The following is a 23,352-nucleotide window of genomic DNA, read 5'->3' on the forward strand; positions in this document are numbered from 1 at the left end:
ATTATTGTGATAATGCATTAAAAAGGAGTTGAGAATATTCAAATTGGTTAAAAGATATAAATCTCATATTTACAGTTTAATAGTTGAATAAATAACGTTTTATGGTCGTTTGCAATATCTGTTATTTGAAAGTGTGGTTGACGTGCAACATGTATGAGTTGTATTTCTAACGCGTTAGTAGCAGTCTGTCAATCATTTCATGTCTGTATTGTCATTGGGTCTCTGTAAATGTGACAGCCAATCCAAAGTGTTGGGGGCGGGACTAAGAGAAAGTGCAGGTTGGACAGAGGGAGCGGGAAGCAGAAAGACGTTATCGTCGGGAGAGTGCACAACAAGACATTGTTAAGTTGTAACAAATAACTTTATCATCAAAGGTCGACTACCCGTGGTCCTGATATTAACTTCTTGTGAACTGCAAAAGGTGAATATATGCTGTAACTACTTGTTGTAGCTGTAAAAGTATGGAAATGTAATGCCATTTAGCAATCGCTAGTTAGCCTAGCAATCACACATGTGATTAGGCCTTGGTATCATAATTTAGCATTGTGATGTGTATCCAGCTAAACGCTAATTCGACATGATGTAGTGTTTCATGGTAGCTCAATGGAGTTTATGTGCTTAAAGGAGATGGTGCTTTCCCGGTGGATGGGCCCTGCTGTTTCTGCTGCTCTGCTGTGCTGCTATACTGTGTTCTTACCCTGTTTGCTGTATTTCAGATATGATTCTGGGCTGGGCCTGCTGAGTGATGCTGCTCTGCCTTGCTTTGCTGTTGGATGCTAAGTGTGCTAACATCAAAGAGAGCATCTGAAGACTGCATATCCACACGTTATCGCTCTCCCTAACCCCTCATAAGGATTCGTGAGTACCCAATTGACTTATTGTGCACGCGCTTTTATTTTGTGCTCTTCTTGAGTGAAGTGGCCATTTTGTTTTTTAGGCCTCACCGCACCCAAGCAACGACACAGGCCTGCAACTGGTTGAAGTAAGTTTGAACTGGGTTTAAACAAGGAAACTAAATAGTTGTACAGTTTGGACACTTTGAGTTATTGTGCTTTATTTTTTGCTCACTTCATTGTGATCAAGAGGTCATTTGAAAGACTCAGAACATATAAATTGATCTGGTATTTTATTTGGGAAACTTTATTTGATATTGTGGACATTTTATTTAAATTTATTCTTTCATCAGAAAGGGTCATTTTGAATTTTGGGTGTAAATAAATTTATGTTCATCTATATCTAAAATACAGTTGTGGAGGTCTCTACATTGCAAATTATTGTGTACAAAACACACAAACTCAGGCCCAGTCTTATTGTATTAATCACTCCAGTATTTATAAATTAACTACATGAGACCTGGGTTACACATGCAAATTTCAATCATAAAAACGGAGGCAGCAAACTTGAAAATGAATATTTGTGTCATTCTCAAAATGTTTGGACATGACTGTCCATCCAAAGTTGATTGGTGGATCCAAAGTCCAATTGATTCTTTTTCACAGTCACATGCAGGTTTCAATTGATGGTCTTCAAATGTTCGGCATCATTTCTTTTTTGAATTTGGAAAAAAAAATATGTTTGTTTTGTTTTGACATCATGACGTTATTACTCACAATATTGGGAATACGCTGATGAACATGTACATGAATATTCTTATTGCCTGTGGATACAAACATGTCTTGTTTTGAAGACAATATCAACTTTAACCGCAATATTGTGTGCATGGAAACGGTTTCCTATGTTCTCTCTTATTGCATCTCCGTTACTTAAAATTGTAAATGTTATATGATGAGCAGTCAAAATTCTGTTTTAGGTAACCTTTTGGAGCCAAAAAAGAAATGTGAATTTTACTGCTAATGGCACACGATGAGCTGGATTCTATCTGTAAGATTTCTATGTTCTGTTTTGACCTATCCAATTGGCATTGACGGGCTTTAAATAGTAGTGCATGTACAGTTAAACCCCTTGAACAAGAGCAGAGGGACTAAACTACACACGACAGGAGAGCTTTGTATCAGGGGGGCAGGGGAATACACAGGGTAGAGGCAATAGTCTACAATTTACTACTCCAGGTAAAAGCTGCCTCCAAACACTGATCATAACATGAAAATTCAGATTACATCAATCAGTCTTCAACACTCATATGCTCAACGCTAAAGAGACATGTCAGTCATTAGAGGCAACTTTGACCCTTTAACAAAGAAGAGCCATGCCTACCATGGTGACTCTGGGAGCGGACCGGCCAATATTTTTCTCCTAGAAAACAGAACCAAGTGGTTATTTATTAAACTGTTCCACCTGAATGATAATACAACAGACAGTCACATTTTCATGAAGGGGTACAAACAACACATTTGCAAAGTTGCAAACTTCCCATGGGAATTAGCAGGAATATAATTGGAATGCATAGGAATGAAATCTACAACAGGTAGGTTCGTATTTAGTATACCAACAATTACCAGATGTAAACTTGATACCGCAGAACCTTGGTTAGTGTCCGCCCCGGTTCGCGTGTTTTTCACTTTGAGGAAAATGCACTTTTTTTTTTTTTTTTTTTTTTTTTACAAATTTTGCCCATCATCCACAATCCGTATGTGCGACATGAACACATACGTCTTTCTCTTTTCTGTGAGTTTTAAAGACATAAAAACAGATAAAAAGCAATTCACCTATGCTGCCTACAAAGACTGCTATTAAAACACCTCCAGAAATGTTTTATGGTTTTCTATCCATGCTGTGACCATGTAGTAACAGGTACATTCATGATAACATGTAACACAGTATTTTGCGTATTTTGGCCATTGTAAGCATTACCGGACCTTCCTTGCTTGGCACATTGATTTCACATAGCTACGTCGTAGAAACGAACGCCTACACCTAGCGTTAACGTTTCCAAATTCAGAAATAAAAACACAGCAGCAGTGGCGGCGTCTCGAATATGTAGCCTTACCTTTGGGTGGTGTCTGAGGTGTTGTGAGCGCGATGCTGGCGCGCTGCGGTCGAGTCTGTGGTGAAGCTAGTCGCTAGCCGGCTGGTAGCTAGCCGGTGTGTTATGGCTAAGTGTCAATATGCCAATGTAGTTCGATTGGCGTAACAATGTTAATAATAATAATAACAATGTTGCTGCCGATCGGTTACATGCACATCACATTACAGTATATGTCAATAAAGCGTTGTTGGTGCTTTTTGGAGATTTTTTCAGACGACTTCATAGGAGGAATAAGTATGTCCCATATGTAAAGTAATAAGCTGGCTCTTTATCTGTTTTTATGTCTTTAAAACACACAGAAAAGAGAGACATATCTGTTGATGTCTCACATAAAGATTGTGGATGATGGGCAAAATTCCCAAAAAAGTGCAGTTTTCCTTTAACAGCAAAAATTTACGCCACAATTTAGCCTCGGCCTTTGTGCATTCTCCGGTTAGCATACAGTATGACGCGTGTCATGTTGTTAATGCACTGCATGAGTATATATATATATATATATATATATATATATATATATATATAATATCTTTTTTAAATCTCTAAACATTCTTTTTGTTAGCATTTTATTAGCTAGCTAAACAAAACAAATCGGAACCGGAGCTTTTGTCACTTGTGTGTGTCATCTGCAGTTGACAAAAATGTCAACACAAAACGTGTTTTTATAGTTTTACATGCAGAAAACAATTCTAAATGCATAAAAATGATGAATGAAAGGGACAAATGAACATTTAAGGTGACTTATCTTCACTGAAGACATGACTGTTCCCAAAGACACAATGTGGCAGCGAGATCAACCACCACCACCACCACCACCACCTTCCTGTTTTCAGTCACAAGGATGTCATCTTCAGTGAAGGTAAAAGTCACCTTAAATGTGAATTTATCCCTTTCATTCATCATTTATATGTATTTACATGCATTTCGAATAGCACGTCAAACTATAATTATAAAACTATAAAAACGTGTTTTGTATACATATTTTGGGGTTACTGGAACAAATTAATTGGATTTACAGAATTTCTTATGGGAAAATGGATACAGTTAACGTTTCGATAACAATTGGACCTACTGGAACAAATTATTGACACTAACCAAGGCTCCACTCCAATCCAATAAATAAAAACAACAAAATAATTTATACAGCTTTCTATGATAACATTTCCGAAATTCCCCAACTGAACTTCCCATGGAAAATGTTCAGAAATCTTCAGGAAAGTTCCTGAAAATGTTCTGCCACTTTGCAACCCTAGTTACAATGGGCAAAGTAAGTATTTGATCGCCGTGCTGATTTCGGAAGTTTACCCTTTACAAAGATATGAACAGTCTAGTAGGTCTGCTAGGTTTATTGTAACGGAGTATGGAAAAATCCAGAAAAAATAACTTGCGTTCTGATCCCCACAGACCAGCTGTTGTCCATGAAGCACACACATTAGTCCTGTCCCTCTTGGAAAGTAGTGTACTCCTTATCTCAACTCATTATGTGGGGAAAAGACACCTGTCACAGAAACAGTCGCTTCCATTTTCTCAGGGCATTGAATCGATTGCAACCAGACTGTTGAGGTTGTCTTAGAAAACGCTTCGCCTCTCATCCGAGGAGCCTTCATCAGTTCATGCTCAATGACTGGGTGGGACAGTCCTGGTCAGAGGAGTTGGTGCAGGATCTAAGGGCTGGCAGAGGCTGGGCATCTTAATTTGACACCACAAAGAGCGAAACCATCCTTGTCTGGACATGCTTCTACCTTCACAGGATAAATACTTTGAATCCTTGAAGAGATGCTCATGCTCAATGATGCCCTGAGAATACAATGATCTGGATGAAAGAGGATATTTACAGCCAGTCTCTTCCACGTCCTATCAAGGGCCCCAGATCCCCCAAGACTGTCGACCTGCACAAGACTGGACTGAACTACAAGACCAGCGAGAATAAGCTTGGTAAGAAATAGACCAGGATTTACATTGGGATGAAATACCGTACTTATTTCCCTCAATACAATACAAATTACATTCATATCTGTGAGGGGCTAAACACTTATGTTCCTCACTTTACATGGACAATACATTACATTAGCTTTTATTTACATGTTACACACGGCATCAAGTGTCCTTCCTCCGGCTCCCTCCCTCTCCCTCACACAAAAGAAGAGGATATCCGTGGACATAAAGGAGGAGTTGATAAAAAGTAACCACAGACACCCGTCACCCCTTTGATCCATCAGTATCGATTTGCTATCACCTTTTTCATTGCCGCTACCTCCCACGTGGAAGAGAGGCGTTCCCCAGAACAATATGCATGGCAGTGCTGAGCTAAAACTCACTGAGCAAATGAACCGGTACATTCATAAGACAAGGTGGGTGTGGTAGAAAAAAAAAACAGCTCTGTCACCGATATGTACTGACAACTGCTGGTGGTTTACGTGGAATCACAGGTCAGCATGTTACTGCTAACATACACAATGGATCCTCAAGCGCATCTCATTCACGTATGTATCACATACACTTCTGGAGCAGAACCATGCAGTCAATTGAACATTAAATCAAGCCAAGGGAATAAGAACATTGATTTCGACTGCTTATCCTGTTCAGGGTCGGGGGGAGCTGAGTACCTCCCGTACTGATCACCAACCAGTATTACCAGTAGTAGCAGGACACATATACACAATCATTCACACCGTTGGCCAATTTGGAGTCTCCATTTATCCAAACATGTATGTTTTGGGGGGGGAGAGGGGAAGCCAGTAAGTCCAAGCTAATGATGGGTCATTCACGAACGATCCAGCTCCTTGAAGTGAACGATGGGAGACAGCTCTTTGAAGTCAGTTTTTCTGCTAGAGCTGCACGCGACTGGGGGGGTGGGTGATACGGAAGAGAGTGGAAAGAATGCATAATTTCAGAATACACACTGAAGAGGTGAGGAAAATGGCATTTTTTTGGTTTCTAAACGCCAATCTTTGCTAAAGACTACCAAAAACTGCTGCTGCTTTGTCTTTTAGGTTACATTTTTTAATTGATATTATGTTGATGTGTCAATGGAAATAGTGGAAAATTTACAAACAATACACACAGTCAGACTGGACCTTTTTGTCTAATTGTGATGGGTCTTTGTTTTTGTATTTTCTAATTAATTTTAGTTGTAATTAGCTATCCAGTCGTCCCTCGCCACTTCACGGTTCGAATTTCACGGCTTCACACTATCAAAAATCTTTCAAAAATATATTAACAATTAAATCATTGCTGTTTCATGGTTGAATTTGGCCTATTAGTAATATTTAAGCAAGTTTTATATTTTTTTGGCCTAAACAAAGCATTTTGAAGCATAAAAATGGCTAAATTAACTAAAATACAAATATGAAGCATTAAGAAGCACCAGACTTTATTGCCGGAACAACAGGCTTTTATTGCAGGTTTGAATTATCTCACAACATAGTGGGTAGTATGAATGTAAAGGTGACTATGTGGCTGTTATGTCATGTCCACAGGGCTCTAATAATGTTCAAACCCATACGTAGGAGGGCGTAAGCAGGTTTTATATGTTCTAACTATGAAAATATTGTGTTAATAAATAAGGAATCCTACTCTGCTGTAATTCACAAACGGTGGGGTCTGGAACCAGTTAACCACGATAAACGAGGGATTACTGTAATTTAGTTTTTTAAAGTTAGAATTACATTTTTAAAGCAATTTGCCGAGCCAAAAGAGTCATCTCACTTAAAATAGCCGAAAATTCCCATCACTAGTCCAGGATGGATTCTAACATAGAGCCTCAGATGTGCCAAACACGCCGTTGCCAGAAATAAGAACATAATCATGATTGTTCCGTTCTGTGTTTCTGTTCTGCCTGTTTATTTTGTATTGGTTGCCCAGTGTTTACCATCTTAGAAGTCGTCATAGAAGTGTTTTATACTTGCTACCTTTTTGTGTTACTAACACATTTTTCTGTCTTCCACCTCATTGCCTCAACCATCCTTTTGACACAGCTGTTACTTTATCTATTTTTTAACGGTGCTCTTTTTATGCTCCGTAGCTTTTTGGTGCTCGTTTTGGAATTACTATGTTTGTGTTGTCATTTTTTTCTCATGTGCCTGCTCTATGTGAGCAATCACATAAAAACTACTTTTCATCAAGCTCTGATTGCGTTTATGGGGCAGAGTCACCTGACGTCTTTGAGTGTGTTGTTCATTTATTTATTACTTGCCGCTTTGGCTACTGTAATTCCTTGTGTTGTGGTCTGGATCAGCCATCTCTATACATCGTCCCCAGCTGGCTCAAAATGCAGCTGCCCGCCTGGTAACTGGCACCAAGAAACGGGAACATATCACCCCAATCCTGGCCTCTTTGCAATGGTTACCGGTTACTTACAGGATCCAGTTCCAAATTCTTCTTTTGGTTTTTAAATCGCTGAATGGTCTGGCTCCCTCATACTTATCTGACTTACTGACCGTTTATGTTCCTGCTAGAACTATGAGGTCCATCTCACAGCTAACTCCTTTTAGCCATTCCAGATCTAATCTTAAATGTCGGGGTGACAGGGCCTTCTCTGTCGCTGGTCCCCAAACATTAGAGCTGCTTTATTGAAATCTTACTTTTATAGACTGGCTTTTAACACAGGTTAACCTGGGCATTGTTTCTATTGTTTTTCATTGTGTTTTTGAAAATTGTTTTTATTGTTTTTACTGTCAATGTGGTCCACTGTTTTTACCTTTCGGCTGTACAACCTATTATTAGGTGTGTTGTGTAGTTTTGTGTTTCATTGGCTGCTGTACAGCACTTTGGGCAGTTAACCTTTGGAAATGTGCGATACAAAGAAATTTGACCGTGACCTTTGACCTTGAACGCACCTGATTGCACTGAACAGGGCATCTTACCTCCAGCTCTTTCTCGTTTTATGTTGTCTTTGTATGTACCTTCATCTGACCTGTTTTTTTGCATGCGTCGTATATCTGACCTCTTGGGTAAATTCCTACAGCATCTTTCTGCCTTTGTCGCTTCACCCACCTTTTTTAGTTTGACTTGTAGTTCTCCTCTTTTTTTGCCACCATCAGCCTTTGTTAGTATACTGTATCTTTCTTCATCCACTTTCTAGTACGCTTTTTGTGAACAAAAAATGTAAATAGGTAGGTATGAATGTAGATGCTCTACTGTTTGTCTCTGCATCGAGGTCCAAGATTCGATAATACCGTGTCATGGCGCTGTTTGTTACAAATACTAACATACATTTTAGTAAGATAAAAAAAAAATAGCCAGAATAAAACAAAAATGGTCGGATCGGGAACCCATGTCTCCAGCAATGCAATATATCCATTCATTTTCTTCCCCTTATCTGGGTCTGGGACGCGGGCATAGCAGTCATAGCAAGGAAGTCCAGACTTCCCGGTCTCAAGCCACCTCTCTAGCGGGGGACACCAAGGTGTTCCCAGACATGGTCCCTCCAGCGTGCTCTAGGTCTGGCTGGGCATGCCTGGAATAGCTCACTGCCATTGTTTTGGTCACGACCCAAAGCTCATGACCATACGTGAGGGAGAAAACATAGATTGACCGGTAAATAGAGAGCTTTGCCTGCACAGCTCTCTCTTCATCTTCACCACATCTGCCTGTCGATCTCCATGCTCCAGCCTTCCATCACTTGTGAACAACAAGCCCCGAGATACTTGAACTCCTCCACCTGGGCCAAGACCTCACTCCCACCCTTTTACGACTGAGAAGCACGCTCAGCTGCAAACCGATGAAAGGTCACAGCCCGATGAGATCATGAGGACCACATGATCTGCAAATAGCAGAGATGAGATCCTAAGGTCCCCAAATCGGACCCCTTGATGCCTTGGCTGTGCCTGCAAATTCTGTGATGTTATGAACAGAATTGGTGACAGAGGGCAGCCTTATTTTTATTCAAAAAGATTGTTTTCTGTACATTGATATACCTATACAGTATAATTCCCCTGGTTTGGCTTGAACATTGTTACTTTAAACAGATTTGATTCAACTTTATGATTCAATAATTGTGCATTGAACAACGGCTGCTAATCATCAGACCCACATTTATTATTACATGATTCCGCATGGACAATCTGTACTCAATGCACCTGTATGGACCAGACCGAGACCAAGAATTAACCTTGTGGAGCGTAAATCATGTCTACAAGGACAATGAGGTTGTTCTCATAAATACTGAATAAATGTCTGGATATTTTCATTCAAAATATAATGCGATGATGACATATTGATAGCTGTGGAATGTTTCTCCATCAGACTCGTCATCATCTCCTACATGCTTTGCTTGCTTTGCCTTTAACATCTTTAAAGGAAAACTGCACTTTTACACTTTTTGGGGAGTTTTGGCCATCATCCACACTCCTCTCTTTTCTGTGTGTTGTAAAGATATAAAAAGAGACAGCTCGTTAATGCATGTAACGGGACACACCTATTCAGCCTGCAAAGCCCGTTATTAACACACCTCCATAAACCTCCAGTTGTATGTTTGATATCCATGCTGTGACCATGTAGTAACAGGTACATTCATGACATGATGACATGTAATATTTACAGCATTTTGTCGTATTTTGGTCATTTTAAGCATTAACGGAACTTCCTTCCAGTGACGTGCATTCTTAGCGGCCTCTTTTTAGCTCTTTTGTAGACTTTAAAGAGTACGGTAAAGCACACTCTACTTCTTTATTTGAGACAGGGAAATAATTAATCATTATAATTATTATATTAATAATAACAATAATGTATTCGTGTTCAAGCAGAAGAAGCATTAGTCACTCGTCGTGCCTCAGTATTCTACAGAATATTTGCAATGTGTTTCAGCAAATACTTTCTTGTTATTGCAGCATGCCGCAGCAAGACTTAGCAGCCTTCTTTAATACCACGGAAACAAACAAATCCTTTCATTCTGACAGGATAGTCGCGTAAAGCAGTCATTTATTTTAACATGCAATTTACTCGCAAGGAACCGACCGGAGATGAATCAAAAGGTTCACAACTGAGTGCAGACGGATGAAATGTATAAAATGGAGGCTTCTGAGGCAGGGTAACAAATGGCACACATTTTGCTGGTGGCTCCACAGTAAACAGCACCGGCCGTGCTCCCTAATTGGAACAGGACTTTGATGTTACAGTCATCCTTCATATAGCCGGTTTGATGTGTTAGCAGGGAGAGTCGGCTGCAGCACAACAACAACAAGGGATAGACGACCAAAAGGGCCTCCCTCCCTCCCTCATTGTAAACGTACTTGTCAGTACGGCGACTATCAAACATGGAAAACATAGTTACGACACTGAACCCAACCCAAAAGTCCTGCTGCTTTTACAACACATTTGTAGTCAACCCCTGACGAATGGGGTTCTGTTCGAAGACCTACTGCGAATACTAAAAAACACGAGTAATTGAGACGAAAATGTCTATTTTGACACTCTAATAATGCCCTGATTATGCTGCTGTATCGAGGCACCACCATGCACTACGCCGACTCACTCCTCCCCTTCCTGCGCAGCTTGACCTTGACATTCTCCTTTGATTTGAGATCAACATTGTTTCAGTTATATTACATTCAGCTCCAATAACCCTCCACGTCTCTCTTTAATTGCCATGGTTCGCTCGCGACGGACGTTTGCAAGCTAAATGCCTCACACATTTAATTAGGCATTTAAATTGTAAAATGTATAGGCACTCACCACTAATGAATTATAATGAAAGAAAATCGATAGTTTGAATTGGAGTCACGGTCAATCCTTTAGCCTGGTCCGGCAGGCTAGCGCTACAACCGTGGGGCCACCTCCATCTCCCTCTAAGCCAGTGCTTCTGAAATAGTGAGCCGGGCCCCTGTCAGAAGGGGGTGTGAGAGGCAGGGAGGACTTTCAAGACATGTATGAATTTGTCGTACTTTGTATATTTCACTGCTCTCCATTTTGTTGCATTTCGCTGGTTTCACTTTCCAGTTCAGTCTGTACAGTACAGATACATTGATACTGTAAGATCTGTTTCTCAATAGTATTTCAAATCGGGGGGCGGGAAAACATTTCTGTCCCCCAGTGGGGGCATGACAGAATAAGTGAGAACCACTGCGCATCCTGCTAGTTGAGCAGCCCAAAAAGGCGTCTACATAATTACACAGTTATATTAACTTGTGTTCACATTGCTGTAAGTTTTTCTCAGATTGTGACAAAGTTGACTGACGAATCTAGTGCTTCTGTAGCCACCACAGGAGGCCGCCACCTTTACCTGATGTCACGTCGTTACATCGTGTACTGTACTGAGACACTGCAGCAGTAGTTTTCTGAGACGCTGTCTTTTTATGGCGTGCTTTTCTCCAGCAGTTATCTGCAGCTGTGTGCTGGACGGACGTCTCCATTCGATGCCCTCCCTCTCCCACTCAAGCTTGGCAAAGTTGCCCAGAAACATGGCATGCACATCGCGGCGGCGTAGCAAGCAGAAAGGGCAGACAAGAACCCGAGGTGCATCCACAGACAGTGTGATTACATAATTTGAGCCCTACGATTTCCGAAATCGTGGACAGAATTGCGGAATAAAAACAGAATCTACAGTCACACGCGGAATCTTGCAAAAATTGGCATGTGAGAATGAAATACTGTCCTTGTGAGGAGAAGTAATGATCGCGTGGGGGAGTATTCCCCCGGCGGAAAACTCAATTGTGGCGGAATCTCATCACAAACACTAACCTGCCCCCTCCTGAACTAAACATGTGAAAACAGCGACCAGCTCATCTTCACCGTCAACATTCTCAACACACACAACACACTTCTGGCCTTCAAAATAAGAGCTGTTCTCCACATCCTAATTGTGTTAACAAAATAAGGGTGTCATAAATTTGTTGAGGATTTTATAGGAATGTGTGCAGAAGCTGAAATCCCATGAAAAAAGTCAGCCAAGCTATATCCCTTTCTGAAAAACTGGGCAAAATTGTCTAATGATGTATTGCATCAATAAATGTAAGGATTTTTGCATTCAATTAACAGACATTTTATTTACTGCCACGAATGTACACACCCCATGCTGGTAAGATAAGTGTAAAAGGTAATAAACAACATTCTGGAAATTAAAAAGTAAAAAATGAAATTTGGGAAAAAAAATAATTAAAATGCAATTTGGTCCACCAGTAGAGAACCACGGATTTAGAGTCTCCAATTAACCTAACCCACCATGTATGCCCGTTGACATCACTTGCCTTACTAACCTCTCCTACTCAGTGTGTCCTGAATACCCCGGTACCGTAATTCTTGGGTATTCCATTTACACCTTAAACTTCACCAAGCCAGTGGCAGCCACTCTGAACACTGCAAGTTTTATTCCTCGACTGCTAAAACTTGCTGGACACGAAGACAAAACAGTGCAAAATTAAGCGTGTATGATTGTGGTTCTTGTATTACCTTTGTTGTTTTGTCTTCAGAACTTTGTTTCACTGATGTGAGTTATGCTCCACCTTTATGTTACATTGGGATTTGGAGACAGCATCTATTGTAGGGACGGGAACTATTTAATGTCAAAAAATGATCCTATTGCTATTATTTTTGCACAAGGAAAATAATATTAATACTGGAAAAAGTTGAGCAACCTCCTGGAAGGCATATGTTTTTACAAAAACCAATACATTTTTTTTTCATTCCTAAAAAGTGAATTTCTTTGTCATTTAGCTTGTTGATTTCCTCCTAATCAACTCCTCACTGAGCAAAGATTCACAGTCTCATTTGCATATTTATAAATCAACTGGCACGACGGAGTGAATCTGCTTGTACCTGTGGTAAAATACTGGGTGTAATATTAGTGTACTCAATGTGTGATTTGTTTCACATCCTCAACACTGACACACACACACACTCACACACATCATTGCTCCCTTGCTGGGTGCATTGGATTGCCATCAGTCCCGGAGAAAGCGGCTTACATAACATCTCTGCCAGCACCAGCCCACGTTAGCCTCCATATTAGATGATAGCATGACTTTTTGACAATGGCACATCTCACTTGCAGTTTATGAGGGTGAGGCTTAGTGTGTGTGCGTTTGAGTGAATGAGTTTTTGGTTTTTTTTTTTCCCCCCACGATGCAAAATGACATGATGTACTGAAGAGAAATACATATACTGTAGATGTATCTGATAAACAATAACTCGTTACTCCGTGTTAGGCAGACAGTAGTAAAACAGCATTCTGTACTGCTTAGAGGAGAGGTGTGTGTTTTTTTTCATTTTTATTCAATTCTATTTTATGCATTGTACATGTAATTTGTATAGATTTTTATGATGTCTGTCCAAACTATGCGTTTCTAAACATCTGTTTGGGGACAACAGATACAAATTAACCTTGGGCTACAATCTGGTATGTTTGCATTTTTTGTTTGTTCCTGCTTGAAATCTTACATACACTAACTCGTCCAAATAAAATACAAAGAAAAAACACCAAACAACAACAGCAAACATTTAAAAAAGAGCCAAAAAGCATAAAGTAAGGACAAAAAGTTGAAATGTTAATGCTAATAACTCAGGGTGTCAGGAGGCGAGACTGGATCCACGAGAAAGCGACGAGATTTTAACATTCATTTTAAGAGAAGTCCAATGAAAAAAGTTTTATGAATGGACAAACTTTTTTTATTCAACTGTGTCATAAAACAATGCAGGTAATCCTTCATTTATGGCAGTTAATCAGTTCCAGACCTAACCGCCAAAAGGGAATTTCAGCGAAGTAGGATTTCTTATTTATAAATCAAATATTTTTGTAATTACAGCATCGAAAAACTGCTTACGAACTTCTACATATGTTTTTTTAAACATTATTAGAGCCCTCTAGACATGAAATAACACCCCTTTAGTCACTCATCTTACCCAAATAAAAAAAAAAGACATTTAAGACATAAATAAGACTTGTGCTCGTGTGTGTTGCAAAAAATGCATTCTGGTTGAGTTTTAGCTGGATTGAGGCCAGAACAGTAGCCTGTTTTATTATGATTATGATTAATGATATTATAATATTATTGTGCCTGTTGTGAGATAATTCTAACCTGCAATAAAAGCCTGCTGTTTTGGCGAGCAAGTCTGGTGCGTGTGTTACTAGTGACCCCTAGTGGCCAGCGTAGAATGCTATAATTTATCAATGTCTTTTAATCCTTTAAAATGTATTTGTATTTTAGTTCATTTAGCCAGTTTTATGCATGAAAATGTTTCATTTAGACCTAGAATGTGAACAATTTGTTTAAATATGCACTTTTTTGACTAATAATAGACCGCACGGTGGTCGAGTGGTTTGCATGTTGGTCAACACAGTCAGGAGATCTTGAAGACCTCGGTTGGAATCTCCGCTTGGACATGTCTGTGTGGAGTTTGCATGTTCTCCCCGTGCGAGTGTGGGTTTTCTCCGCGTACTCCGGCTTCCTCCCACATTCCAAAAACATGCATGTTAGGTGTCTCTAAATTGTCCATAGGTACGAATGTGTGAATGGTGCCCTGCGATTGGCTGGCGACCAGTCCAGGGTGTACCCCGCCACTCGCCTGAAGTCAGCTGGGTTAGGTTCCAGCATACCCCCTGCGACCCGCGTGACAAAAAGCACCATAGAAAATGGATGGATGGTAGTCAACCACAAAACAGAAATAACTTATTAATAAATGATTTTGTGTGACAGCGCAATGTTTCAACCGCAAAGCGGCGAGGGAACAACTAAATATCGTCAACATTAAGTATGTTAATACATATCAGTATATATATTTATATCATTATATATTTATCACAATAATGCAATACAGTCATCCCACGCTACATCGTGGTTTGAACATCTCTCCCTCATCCTTCTGTGATTTTTCAAAAATTAATTACCTAATAAATGGCCTCTGTTTTATGGTTGACTACATACTATACTATTATTACTATATTATTATTACTACTATATTATTAGTCAAAAAGTATTGAAAGACAAGTTATATGTAGTATCTAGGTCACTAGGCATCAGTAATGTTACATTGATGAGACATGACAATACATTACATTACCTTCACCCTGGCACGTCCGACATGACAGAGTGAAAAGAAGTTTCCCATTCCGTGTGGAAGTGGTAAGTTTTGGGCTTCTTAGTTTGTCCTTCTTCCCCACTCCATATGAAACTCTTAAGTTTGGAATAAACATATGGGAGGTTACCTAGTTAGTTCTGTAGCATGCCGAGTTTAAAGCGGCAGCCGTCTTGTGTCCCCGCAGTGATCATGAGCAATTTGATGTAAACAAAGAATAATAGGAGTGTAGAGGTGACTATAGGGATGTTGTTTCATGTCTACATGTCTCTAATAATAGTAAAAATTATATTTACAAAGTAATAAACAGGATTTCTATGTTGTAACTACAAAAATTCCTTTTATTAATATTGAAACCTATTTTGCGGAAATTCACTTATCGCGGCCGGGTCTGGAAACAATTAACCGTTATCAACGAGGGACGACGGTATTTCCTTTAATATGTCATCTTCCACTCTGTAAAGTTTGGAATTTGGAAGTTGGAATTGGTGATTCCTTCTTTTTTACTTTTTCTCACAGGCAATTCAGACTGTCTGTCAAACGTTTGCAGCATTACTTGAAATGCTGGCATTTCTTTTGCAATGTAGCAAAGTACACTTTATGTGAGCTCACACCATTTTGCACTGTTCTGTTTCTATTTACGCTGTCAAACAATCGTGCCAAGGAGTGTTGACTGTCGGGATGAAGGCTCTGCATCGATTTTTCGATTTCCGCATGGGAAAACTCAGTGGTTCGGAGGTTATGTTTTCGTTAGGCAAGTACGTTGCGTTGCCTTTTTGTTGCCACCACTTTCAAACAAATTCGGCATACTGGCTCATCCGTGTTGATGGTCTCAATTTGCTCATTTAGTTTGAAGCCGAATACCTGCAATTGGCTTTGCAAGCATCTTTTTCCTTCCTAATTTCTACTACGTTACCTTGCATTGCTCCTCATGAGGCTACACTCTTCTACTGTGCCCAGGTGCACAAAACAAGCACAGAGTGAACTCTCTCCCTGCCTGTTGGAGGCGAGAGAAGAGCAAGACAGACAGGCACACACATGGCAATATTAGGCCGGCAAAATTAGCAAGTATATTTTCATTTATTGTGATGAATTTATTATCGCGAGACTGTTTTTTTTCTCATCACGTTTTAAGACGCCCCTACTAACAACACAAATAATAATACACACAAAGCTGACCTGCAGGACCAACATGGGTTGGTTTTAGCCTGTTTAACAAAAATGTAAAAAATCAAAATGGGCCCCCAAATTATTTCATTTTTCAGTATGCGGCCCTCGGTGGAATAGGGTTGGCCCCCCATGGTTTACAGTGCTAAATAGCATTGTGAAAATAGCAAAACCACCTTAAAGAGTACAGTTTCGTTCTTTTTTTTTTTCTTCTTGCAGGAAAAAAAAAAGCTTTCTTCATTAACTCTTCATCGCACGGCGTGATTCCCCCAAGCTCAGTTCGAGCAGCGTGCACAGGAGGAAGATTATAAGGGGGAGAGCAAAGATCCGATAAAGAAAGGGAGAGTCTTATTTCAGTGTTCCGCACACTAGTGTGTGATCAAAGGACCAAATGCTGTTTTAATTCCAAGAATCATATCTCATCTCCGTGCACAAGCTCGTTATAGAGAATTGCGCTGTGAGATTGCGGGGAAAAGAGGAGGGAATTCACCCCTCAGTGTATAGCACACGGTAGCGCACTTCAAATTTGAAGCAAAGATGGACGGCTAACCTTAACACAAGAAAACATGAACTCTATTACATTTTATTCCTGCCAATGAACTGTGATGCAATATGTCTGAGTTCAGTTTTGCGGTCAAACCTCGAATGCCAACCACCACTGCAGTCAAAATTGGAAATTTTATCACAATTTATAGGAAAAATATGCCTTGAAAGTTGCACATCAGTTTCTTTTAATAAAATACGCCATAAATGTCAATGTTGTGTGCAGTGTAACTCTGCATTCTTCTCCTCTTGGCCAAAACTCTCGGCTTTGGCGGCCGCCTCCCCCGACCACTTGCCTACTATTGCGATTAGGGTCGAGTCTCACAAGATCTCGTGGAAATCTTGTGAAGACCGGTCACGAGAATTCAAGAATTAAACCAAGGATAACCTAGAAACACACCAACCTCGTGATGCGACATTTCCACAGCATGTCGAACAAGAGTGCAACATTTTAAACTGAAAACTTGGAAATGTAGCATAGGGCCCCCTGAATTACGATAGCAGACTTGTTAGGATGTCAAAAATAACAGTAACAATGGTACCTAAATTATTTCATTAATTGTGTTAAAATTGCTCTCGTAATTAATGCACGTGCATCATGGCAAGCTACACGGCAGACAGAGAAGTGTAGCGTTTGTGCAGGGTCACACAAGAGTGAGATGCTCTTTTATAACACTATTCTGACCTGAACACATCCACAGCAATGCAATTCCAACACCGTATGTGTATCTCCAATTTGCAAACACGTCGGAACAACACTTCCTCATTCGCACCACAACTCATGCGAGGTGCATTCACATACTCTCCGAGCATTTTATGTCTGTGTGGTCTGAATAAACAGATCCTTAACTCTAAATGCACAAGTACAATTTGCTGCATTTAAGTGTGCTCAGAAATCCTAGAAAATACACTCAAAACATGGGAATTCAACTTAAATGTCTTGTGTCTTGAGAATGCAACTGCTCATTGCTCATAATAACACAGCTAAAGTGTGATTCAATTGTGATAGAGGTGAAAAGCGTATTATTAGTATGAATTATGGTCTTTGCTCTTTTTTTTTACCTCATTTTACTGTGATTTTATTAATTTTTTTTTAATTTTATTTTTTTTACATTTTCCAAATATTCTTCTGCTTTCTTCATACATAATCTTTGTAAATGTTCTTCTTGCAATATTAGGAATTTATTCCCATACTTTTACTTGATTCCCATAATATTATAACTTTTTCCCCAACCTAATTAAACAAAAAAAAATCTTAGCAACTTAGCAAAACTTTATTTCGTTTTGTTTCCTACCTAAAAATGAACATATTCTTTCTTAAATAGTTGAACACTATGCTACTTACACAACATTATTTTTCCTCATAATATTACGAGTGTATTCTTGTAAAATTGTGTTTTTTTTCTTGTAAAAATACAACTTTTTGTCTTAATATTTTGACTTTATTCTTGTGAAAATGCAGTATTTCCATTTCTGCTGTTGCGTTTTAAATTTTCTAACTATTTAAATTTTTTTCTTGTCTATTTTCCTCTCACAATTATGACTTCATTCTTGTACCGTTTTTTATGCGACTTAAAATGATGTTATTTTTCCTCATAATATTACAACATTATTCTGTTAAAATTACAACTTTCTCATTAGATTACATTTTTTTCTTATTCTTGTAATTATTGTAGATTTGTTTTTGCTGGTGTTGTTTTTTTTTGTTTTGTTTTTTTGATAGTTTTCTTGTTAATTATATTTTCACAATGTGCCGTGGGCCAATTTTTTTCTGACTATAGCCAGAAAGACTGCACATGACAGACAATATCTTAGACACACTGTATATATCTTGGACGACTTGCATGCAGGCAGTGTGGGTTCACTCCCCAGTCAGTGACGATGTGAATGGTTGTTTGTCTCTGCACGTGTCCTGTGACTGACTGTGACCAGTCCAACCAAAGCTCCCTGCAACCCTGATGAGGATAAGTGATAGAACTCGGATGGACGTGTTTAACTATTAAGAGCAGTTTACTTCTTTTTACACTTGTGACTGTTGACAAGTTGTGCGTTAAATGGCAAAATTAAAGTAAATTGAATGGTGAGGTGACCCAAACAATTGTTCCTCGCTCCTACTTTAATTTCTTTATTTCCTATTAAATGAATGATGTCAGTCCCAGCAGGGGCTCCAGTGGAAGTCACTGCATAGCTAGTTAATTCAAAACTCATTAATAATGGCGCTATAACAATAAGGGTAATGTGTGGGTGGACTGCCTTCATGCCGGGGAAAAAAAGAGAAAGAAATGCAGGTTTTCAATCAGCTGTCAGTCATTTGCGTAGATGAACGTTTTTTTAAAGGGCACATTCGGAACAGCTGCAATTTAATTACCATTTTACTGCAGTTGTACAAAGGGAACATTTAATGCCGTGTCTTCTGCCTGAAATGAAATGTATTTCAATAGAAAGAAGAGAATTAAAGCATTGACAGATCATTGAATTGTTTTCGTCTTCGCTGGCCTCTTGGTTTAAGGACAAATGGAAGGCTGAATGATTTGGTTGAATATTAAGCAGTCCTTTCATGGCCCACTGAGCTCACGTCTTTAACTTGTTTTCATTTAAGAGTTTCATTTTTTCTGTGCATGTACAAGGATTGCATGATGATCGTGGTATGAAAGTAAAGTGAAAACTTTCATGGTTACTGTAGATGTGAAAATCTACATGACTTTGCTACCTCATAAGAATAAATTTAGCTGCTTGCTCAGTGAGTTTTAGCGGGAAAGAAATGGTACTTGATACTACTAACACCATTGGAAAGTCTAAGGCTGTATGTCAATTCAGATTTTTTTGCTCATATGTGACCTGTATCTGATGTGTTTTCATGTCAGTGTCAACAGTGCAATTCCGATGTTTTCAATTGTGCAAACCCTTGGTGTTCTCTCAACAAGCTTCATGAAGTAGTCACCTGAAATGGTGTTCACTTCCTATACGTCATTGAAATACACAGATAAAGGTACGGTGCTCACCGATGTAGGCAAAAGTTATTCTTGTCAATCCGAAAATTATTTTAAAAAGGGTCAGAGAAGTGTCCTACCACCCCCAAGCTCCAACATCGACCCACACGCTCCTCGGAACAGACATCATAGCAGGTTCTCCACAAACCGCCTTAAGCCTAGGTCACAACCGGATGTACGATTTTTTTTTTTGGCGTTCCCCGAATCACTGCGTTTTCTTGTTTTGTTTTGTTTGTGGAGAACACAGTTGTGGTTGACCATGAAGGAGTAAGATCTCGACTATGAAATATCTGCATGTGCGCTGGCCACACTAATTCCGTTTTTTTACCCAAACGGACGAAAGACACACGTTGACCGTACGACGCACGAAGACGTACGTTTTTTGTTTTTTTTTTTACACGTAGACTGGCCGTAGGAGCCCGTACGACTGGTTGTGACCTAGGCCGTAGCCAAAATTCTTGCCCTCTTTTTTACTTCTTACTTTGTTTAGAAAATCTTGACTCCCATTGCACAAAATACTTGAAATTGCCACAATTGTGACAAGAAGAAGCAATGTTTACTTCCACAAACACACAGCAATGTGTGCGATGTCATGGTTTTGCTTTTGTGCGTCACTTCCCTGACGCTTTGCGTTCACATTAATAAGTCACATTTTTTGGTAATGTGAACGACCACATAAAAACCAAAAAATCGGAATCGGGCATCATATCCTGCAGTGTGAATATAGCCGTCAATTCCATTTTTTTTTCTCATATGTCACCTGTATCTGATTTTTTTCATGTCAGTGTGAACAGTAACATTCAGTTCTTCAAATGCGACCCAGGCCTCGTTCGTATGTAGATATAAATCCAAAATGTATCCGATCTACCACAGCCTGAACCGTGAGGTCACATATATCCGCCCTATACGTCACCGAAAAGCGTGATTGCCGAGCGAGACTTGGATAAAGGTACTCACCGGTGGAGGCCAAAGTTATCCTTAACATCCCAAAATTATTTTAGAAAGGTGTCAGTGACGCCTCGAAACACGCTCCTCAAAACAGATGTCAGTTTTTTATGACCTCTCCACATTTGTCCATTTAAGTGTTTGTGCTTTGAACTGTCTTCTGTTTTTCTCCAAATGGTTACGTTGCGGAGCAGTTACCATAGCAACACAGACACAACCCAGCAGCCCCCAGTACCGGGGTCCTGCGGCTTTAAAAGGTTAATGAAAAAGATCTCTGAGGCAGGCAATTAATTCTTGACTGACACCACACCTTGCTTCAACAGCAGCATTAAGGCACAAAAGCCAACATGATTTGACGAGGTGTGCACAATTTGCTATACATTTGTGGTGCGCGAGAGACAGATCTGCATAGTGATTTAACGCACTTATGCACCCATTGATATGTCAGTTATTCTGCAGAACCTAGCAGAGCGTATTAGAGTGGTGAGCAGTGCAGAAGCCCGTGGATGATATTTTCTGTCGTGTTTTAATTGCTTTTGGCACCGTGTGCCATGACTCATAGTGATGAGCTAATGAAGTCATTGAGATTTAGTGAGCAGCCACAGGCTACGGACTTCTTCAGTATAGCTTTATTAAGATTTCACAAAAGCTGGTCACAGCAGCAGCAATGGTGATTAAATTTGTGGCCGGCTAGACCAGGCTGGAGGCAGCTTTAGGGTGTGGAAATGTGATGAAACTCGTTTGTACCATAAGTAGGTATTGTAAATATACAGTATTTAAATGTCTATACATTATCACTGGGGGGTAATTATTTTTGGCATTCCTTTATATACTGTATAAAGGAATGTGCAGTGTCGGTAGTCATTCTTTAATTCTTTCATTTTCTACTGTGTATCCTGGTCAGGGCCACAAATAACCTGGAGCCCTTTGCAGTGGACTTTGGTTGGGTGGTGTGTCCAGAGCGGATTAATTGGTCTTGCATTATTTCTTATGGGAAAAATTAATTCAGTCAGTTTCAGTTTAATGACACTAACTGAGGTTCCACAGTAAGTTAATTTTGCTAAAACAATACACGACTTTGCGTAGGATTAACAAGCAAAACTAGCATCGCCAGAATTGTGTATCAACTATCAAGTTCTGCTCGAATTTTGCGAAATGAATGCAGAATGCTGCATGCACTGTGCTCTGTATTGCTGCTGGTTTTGCTTTGTGTTAATGCGGTCGTGATGGGTCGCGAACGCATCAGCTCTAAATGAACAACAGGAGCCGGCTCGTGTCTTTGGGAGCCACGCATGAGCCGATTTGTTTTTCCCTTGTCTTTTTTTCTGTTAAAGTGTGACGCTATAGGGGCGGGGTTAAACACACACAGCACACGGAGGAGAAGTCTTTGAATGCCAATCTTCAGTAAAGACACACCTGTTACCTGGATACTGCTTTTTCCTTTTCTTTTGCACTTTTTAATTTATGTTTTGTTGTGTGGTGTTTTGTTGATGTTGTGTTGTTTGTATATAGTTAGATTTGACCTTGTCTATTGAGGTGGTTCTTGTATTTTAAAATTAAGATATGCCATTATCAGTCCCACAGGGCAAATTCCAGGTTTACAGCAGCAAAAGCAGATTTTATAGTATATTACATTTTTAGTAGCTGTTCAATGAGGATTTAAATGAATCCATTTAAATAAAAAAGCATCTGATATGATGATTTTTTTTACATTTAGTAACTCCTTTTAAACAATACAACAGAATATGGAAATAAATTAATTTAAGACAACAAAAAAATCTGAGGAGCCACTTGGGAGCCGTAAGAGCCAGCTCTTTTTAGTGAACAAAGCCAAAAGAAACGGCTGAAAAAGAGACAAAATTTCCATCACTATAATGCGTGCAGTTTTCTTCTGTTTTTTCATTGGTTTGGACATGTATGCCTTGCTGTTGCCCCCCCGCATGAACAATCAGTTTTCTAGTTAGACTAAATGACTAAATAATAAGTGAATTTCCACAAAGTAGCATTCCTTATTTATAAATAAATATTTTCGTAGTTTGAGCATTGAAAACCTGTTTACAACCTTCTAAATATGGGTTTTAACATTATTAGAGCCCTCTAAGAATGAAATAACACCCATATAATCACCTTTACACTCCTATTACCCAACATAGTAAACATAATCAAAGAAAATAAGACATAAATAAGACTCGTACTGGTGTGTGTAGCTGTAAATGTGTTCTGGTGAGTGGTGGTCAATCACGTCTAGAACATTCCAGTAACAATACTGACACCTAGTGACCAAGGTAGTGTAGTACATATAAACCCAGCGTCTTTGAATGAGTCTTCTAAAAAGCCATTGTTATGCTTGAAAATGCTTCATTCAGGCAAAAGATACAGAACATTTGCTTAAATGTGCATATGAACACATTATTTGAGTGATGTTTGGCGGGCCAAATGAAAAGCTTTGGCGGGCAGGATATGGCCCGTAGTTCGCCTATTTCGGACCTAAGAGCTAAATGGTACCCTAGACGTTTGGAGTTTCTGAGGCAGACACACCTGAGTGGGCTCTGAAATCAGGGCCTCAGAAACCATGGAGCTGCGACAGAAAGACGCCGCACTGCTTCCTTTGTCTTTACCACATTTATCCACAAGTTTTTGCTCGTCAGCCTCATGCTTTCTCTTTCTCAGGTCCCATCTTAATCCAGCCAGAATCAAGACAACTGGAGATGGGTT

General features: G+C 39.5%; 1 protein-coding gene and 1 long non-coding RNA gene across 12 annotated transcripts in view; one reads left to right on the forward strand and one right to left on the reverse strand.

Moving 5' to 3' along the window:
• Positions 1–23,352, reverse strand: part of LOC129176999 (protein shisa-6) — a 124,489-nt gene that overhangs the window by 34,762 nt on the left and 66,375 nt on the right. For 3 of the 7 annotated variants that reach the window (XM_054767668.1, XM_054767667.1, XM_054767664.1), the window contains exon 5: positions 2,215–2,253. The exons of the other annotated variants lie outside the window; for them this stretch is intronic. In XM_054767668.1, coding sequence (XP_054623643.1) covers positions 2,215–2,253 — 39 coding nt within the window. The remainder of the gene's footprint in view (positions 1–2,214; positions 2,254–23,352) is intronic. 7 annotated transcript variants of the gene reach the window in all.
• The window catches only part of LOC129177000 (uncharacterized), a 44,293-nt gene continuing 21,219 nt past the window's right edge, over positions 279–23,352 (forward strand). For 3 of the 5 annotated variants that reach the window (XR_008569556.1, XR_008569559.1, XR_008569558.1), the window contains exons 1-4: positions 279–421; positions 717–858; positions 938–982; positions 4,846–4,918. This is a non-coding gene — a long non-coding RNA (uncharacterized LOC129177000). The remainder of the gene's footprint in view (positions 422–716; positions 859–937; positions 983–4,845; positions 4,919–23,352) is intronic. The other 2 variants (XR_008569557.1, XR_008569560.1) reach the window with 1 other exon arrangement.

The sequence above is a fragment of the Dunckerocampus dactyliophorus genome, chromosome 2, assembly GCF_027744805.1.
Source record: "Dunckerocampus dactyliophorus isolate RoL2022-P2 chromosome 2, RoL_Ddac_1.1, whole genome shotgun sequence".
NCBI classification, from domain to species: domain Eukaryota; kingdom Metazoa; phylum Chordata; class Actinopteri; order Syngnathiformes; family Syngnathidae; genus Dunckerocampus; species Dunckerocampus dactyliophorus.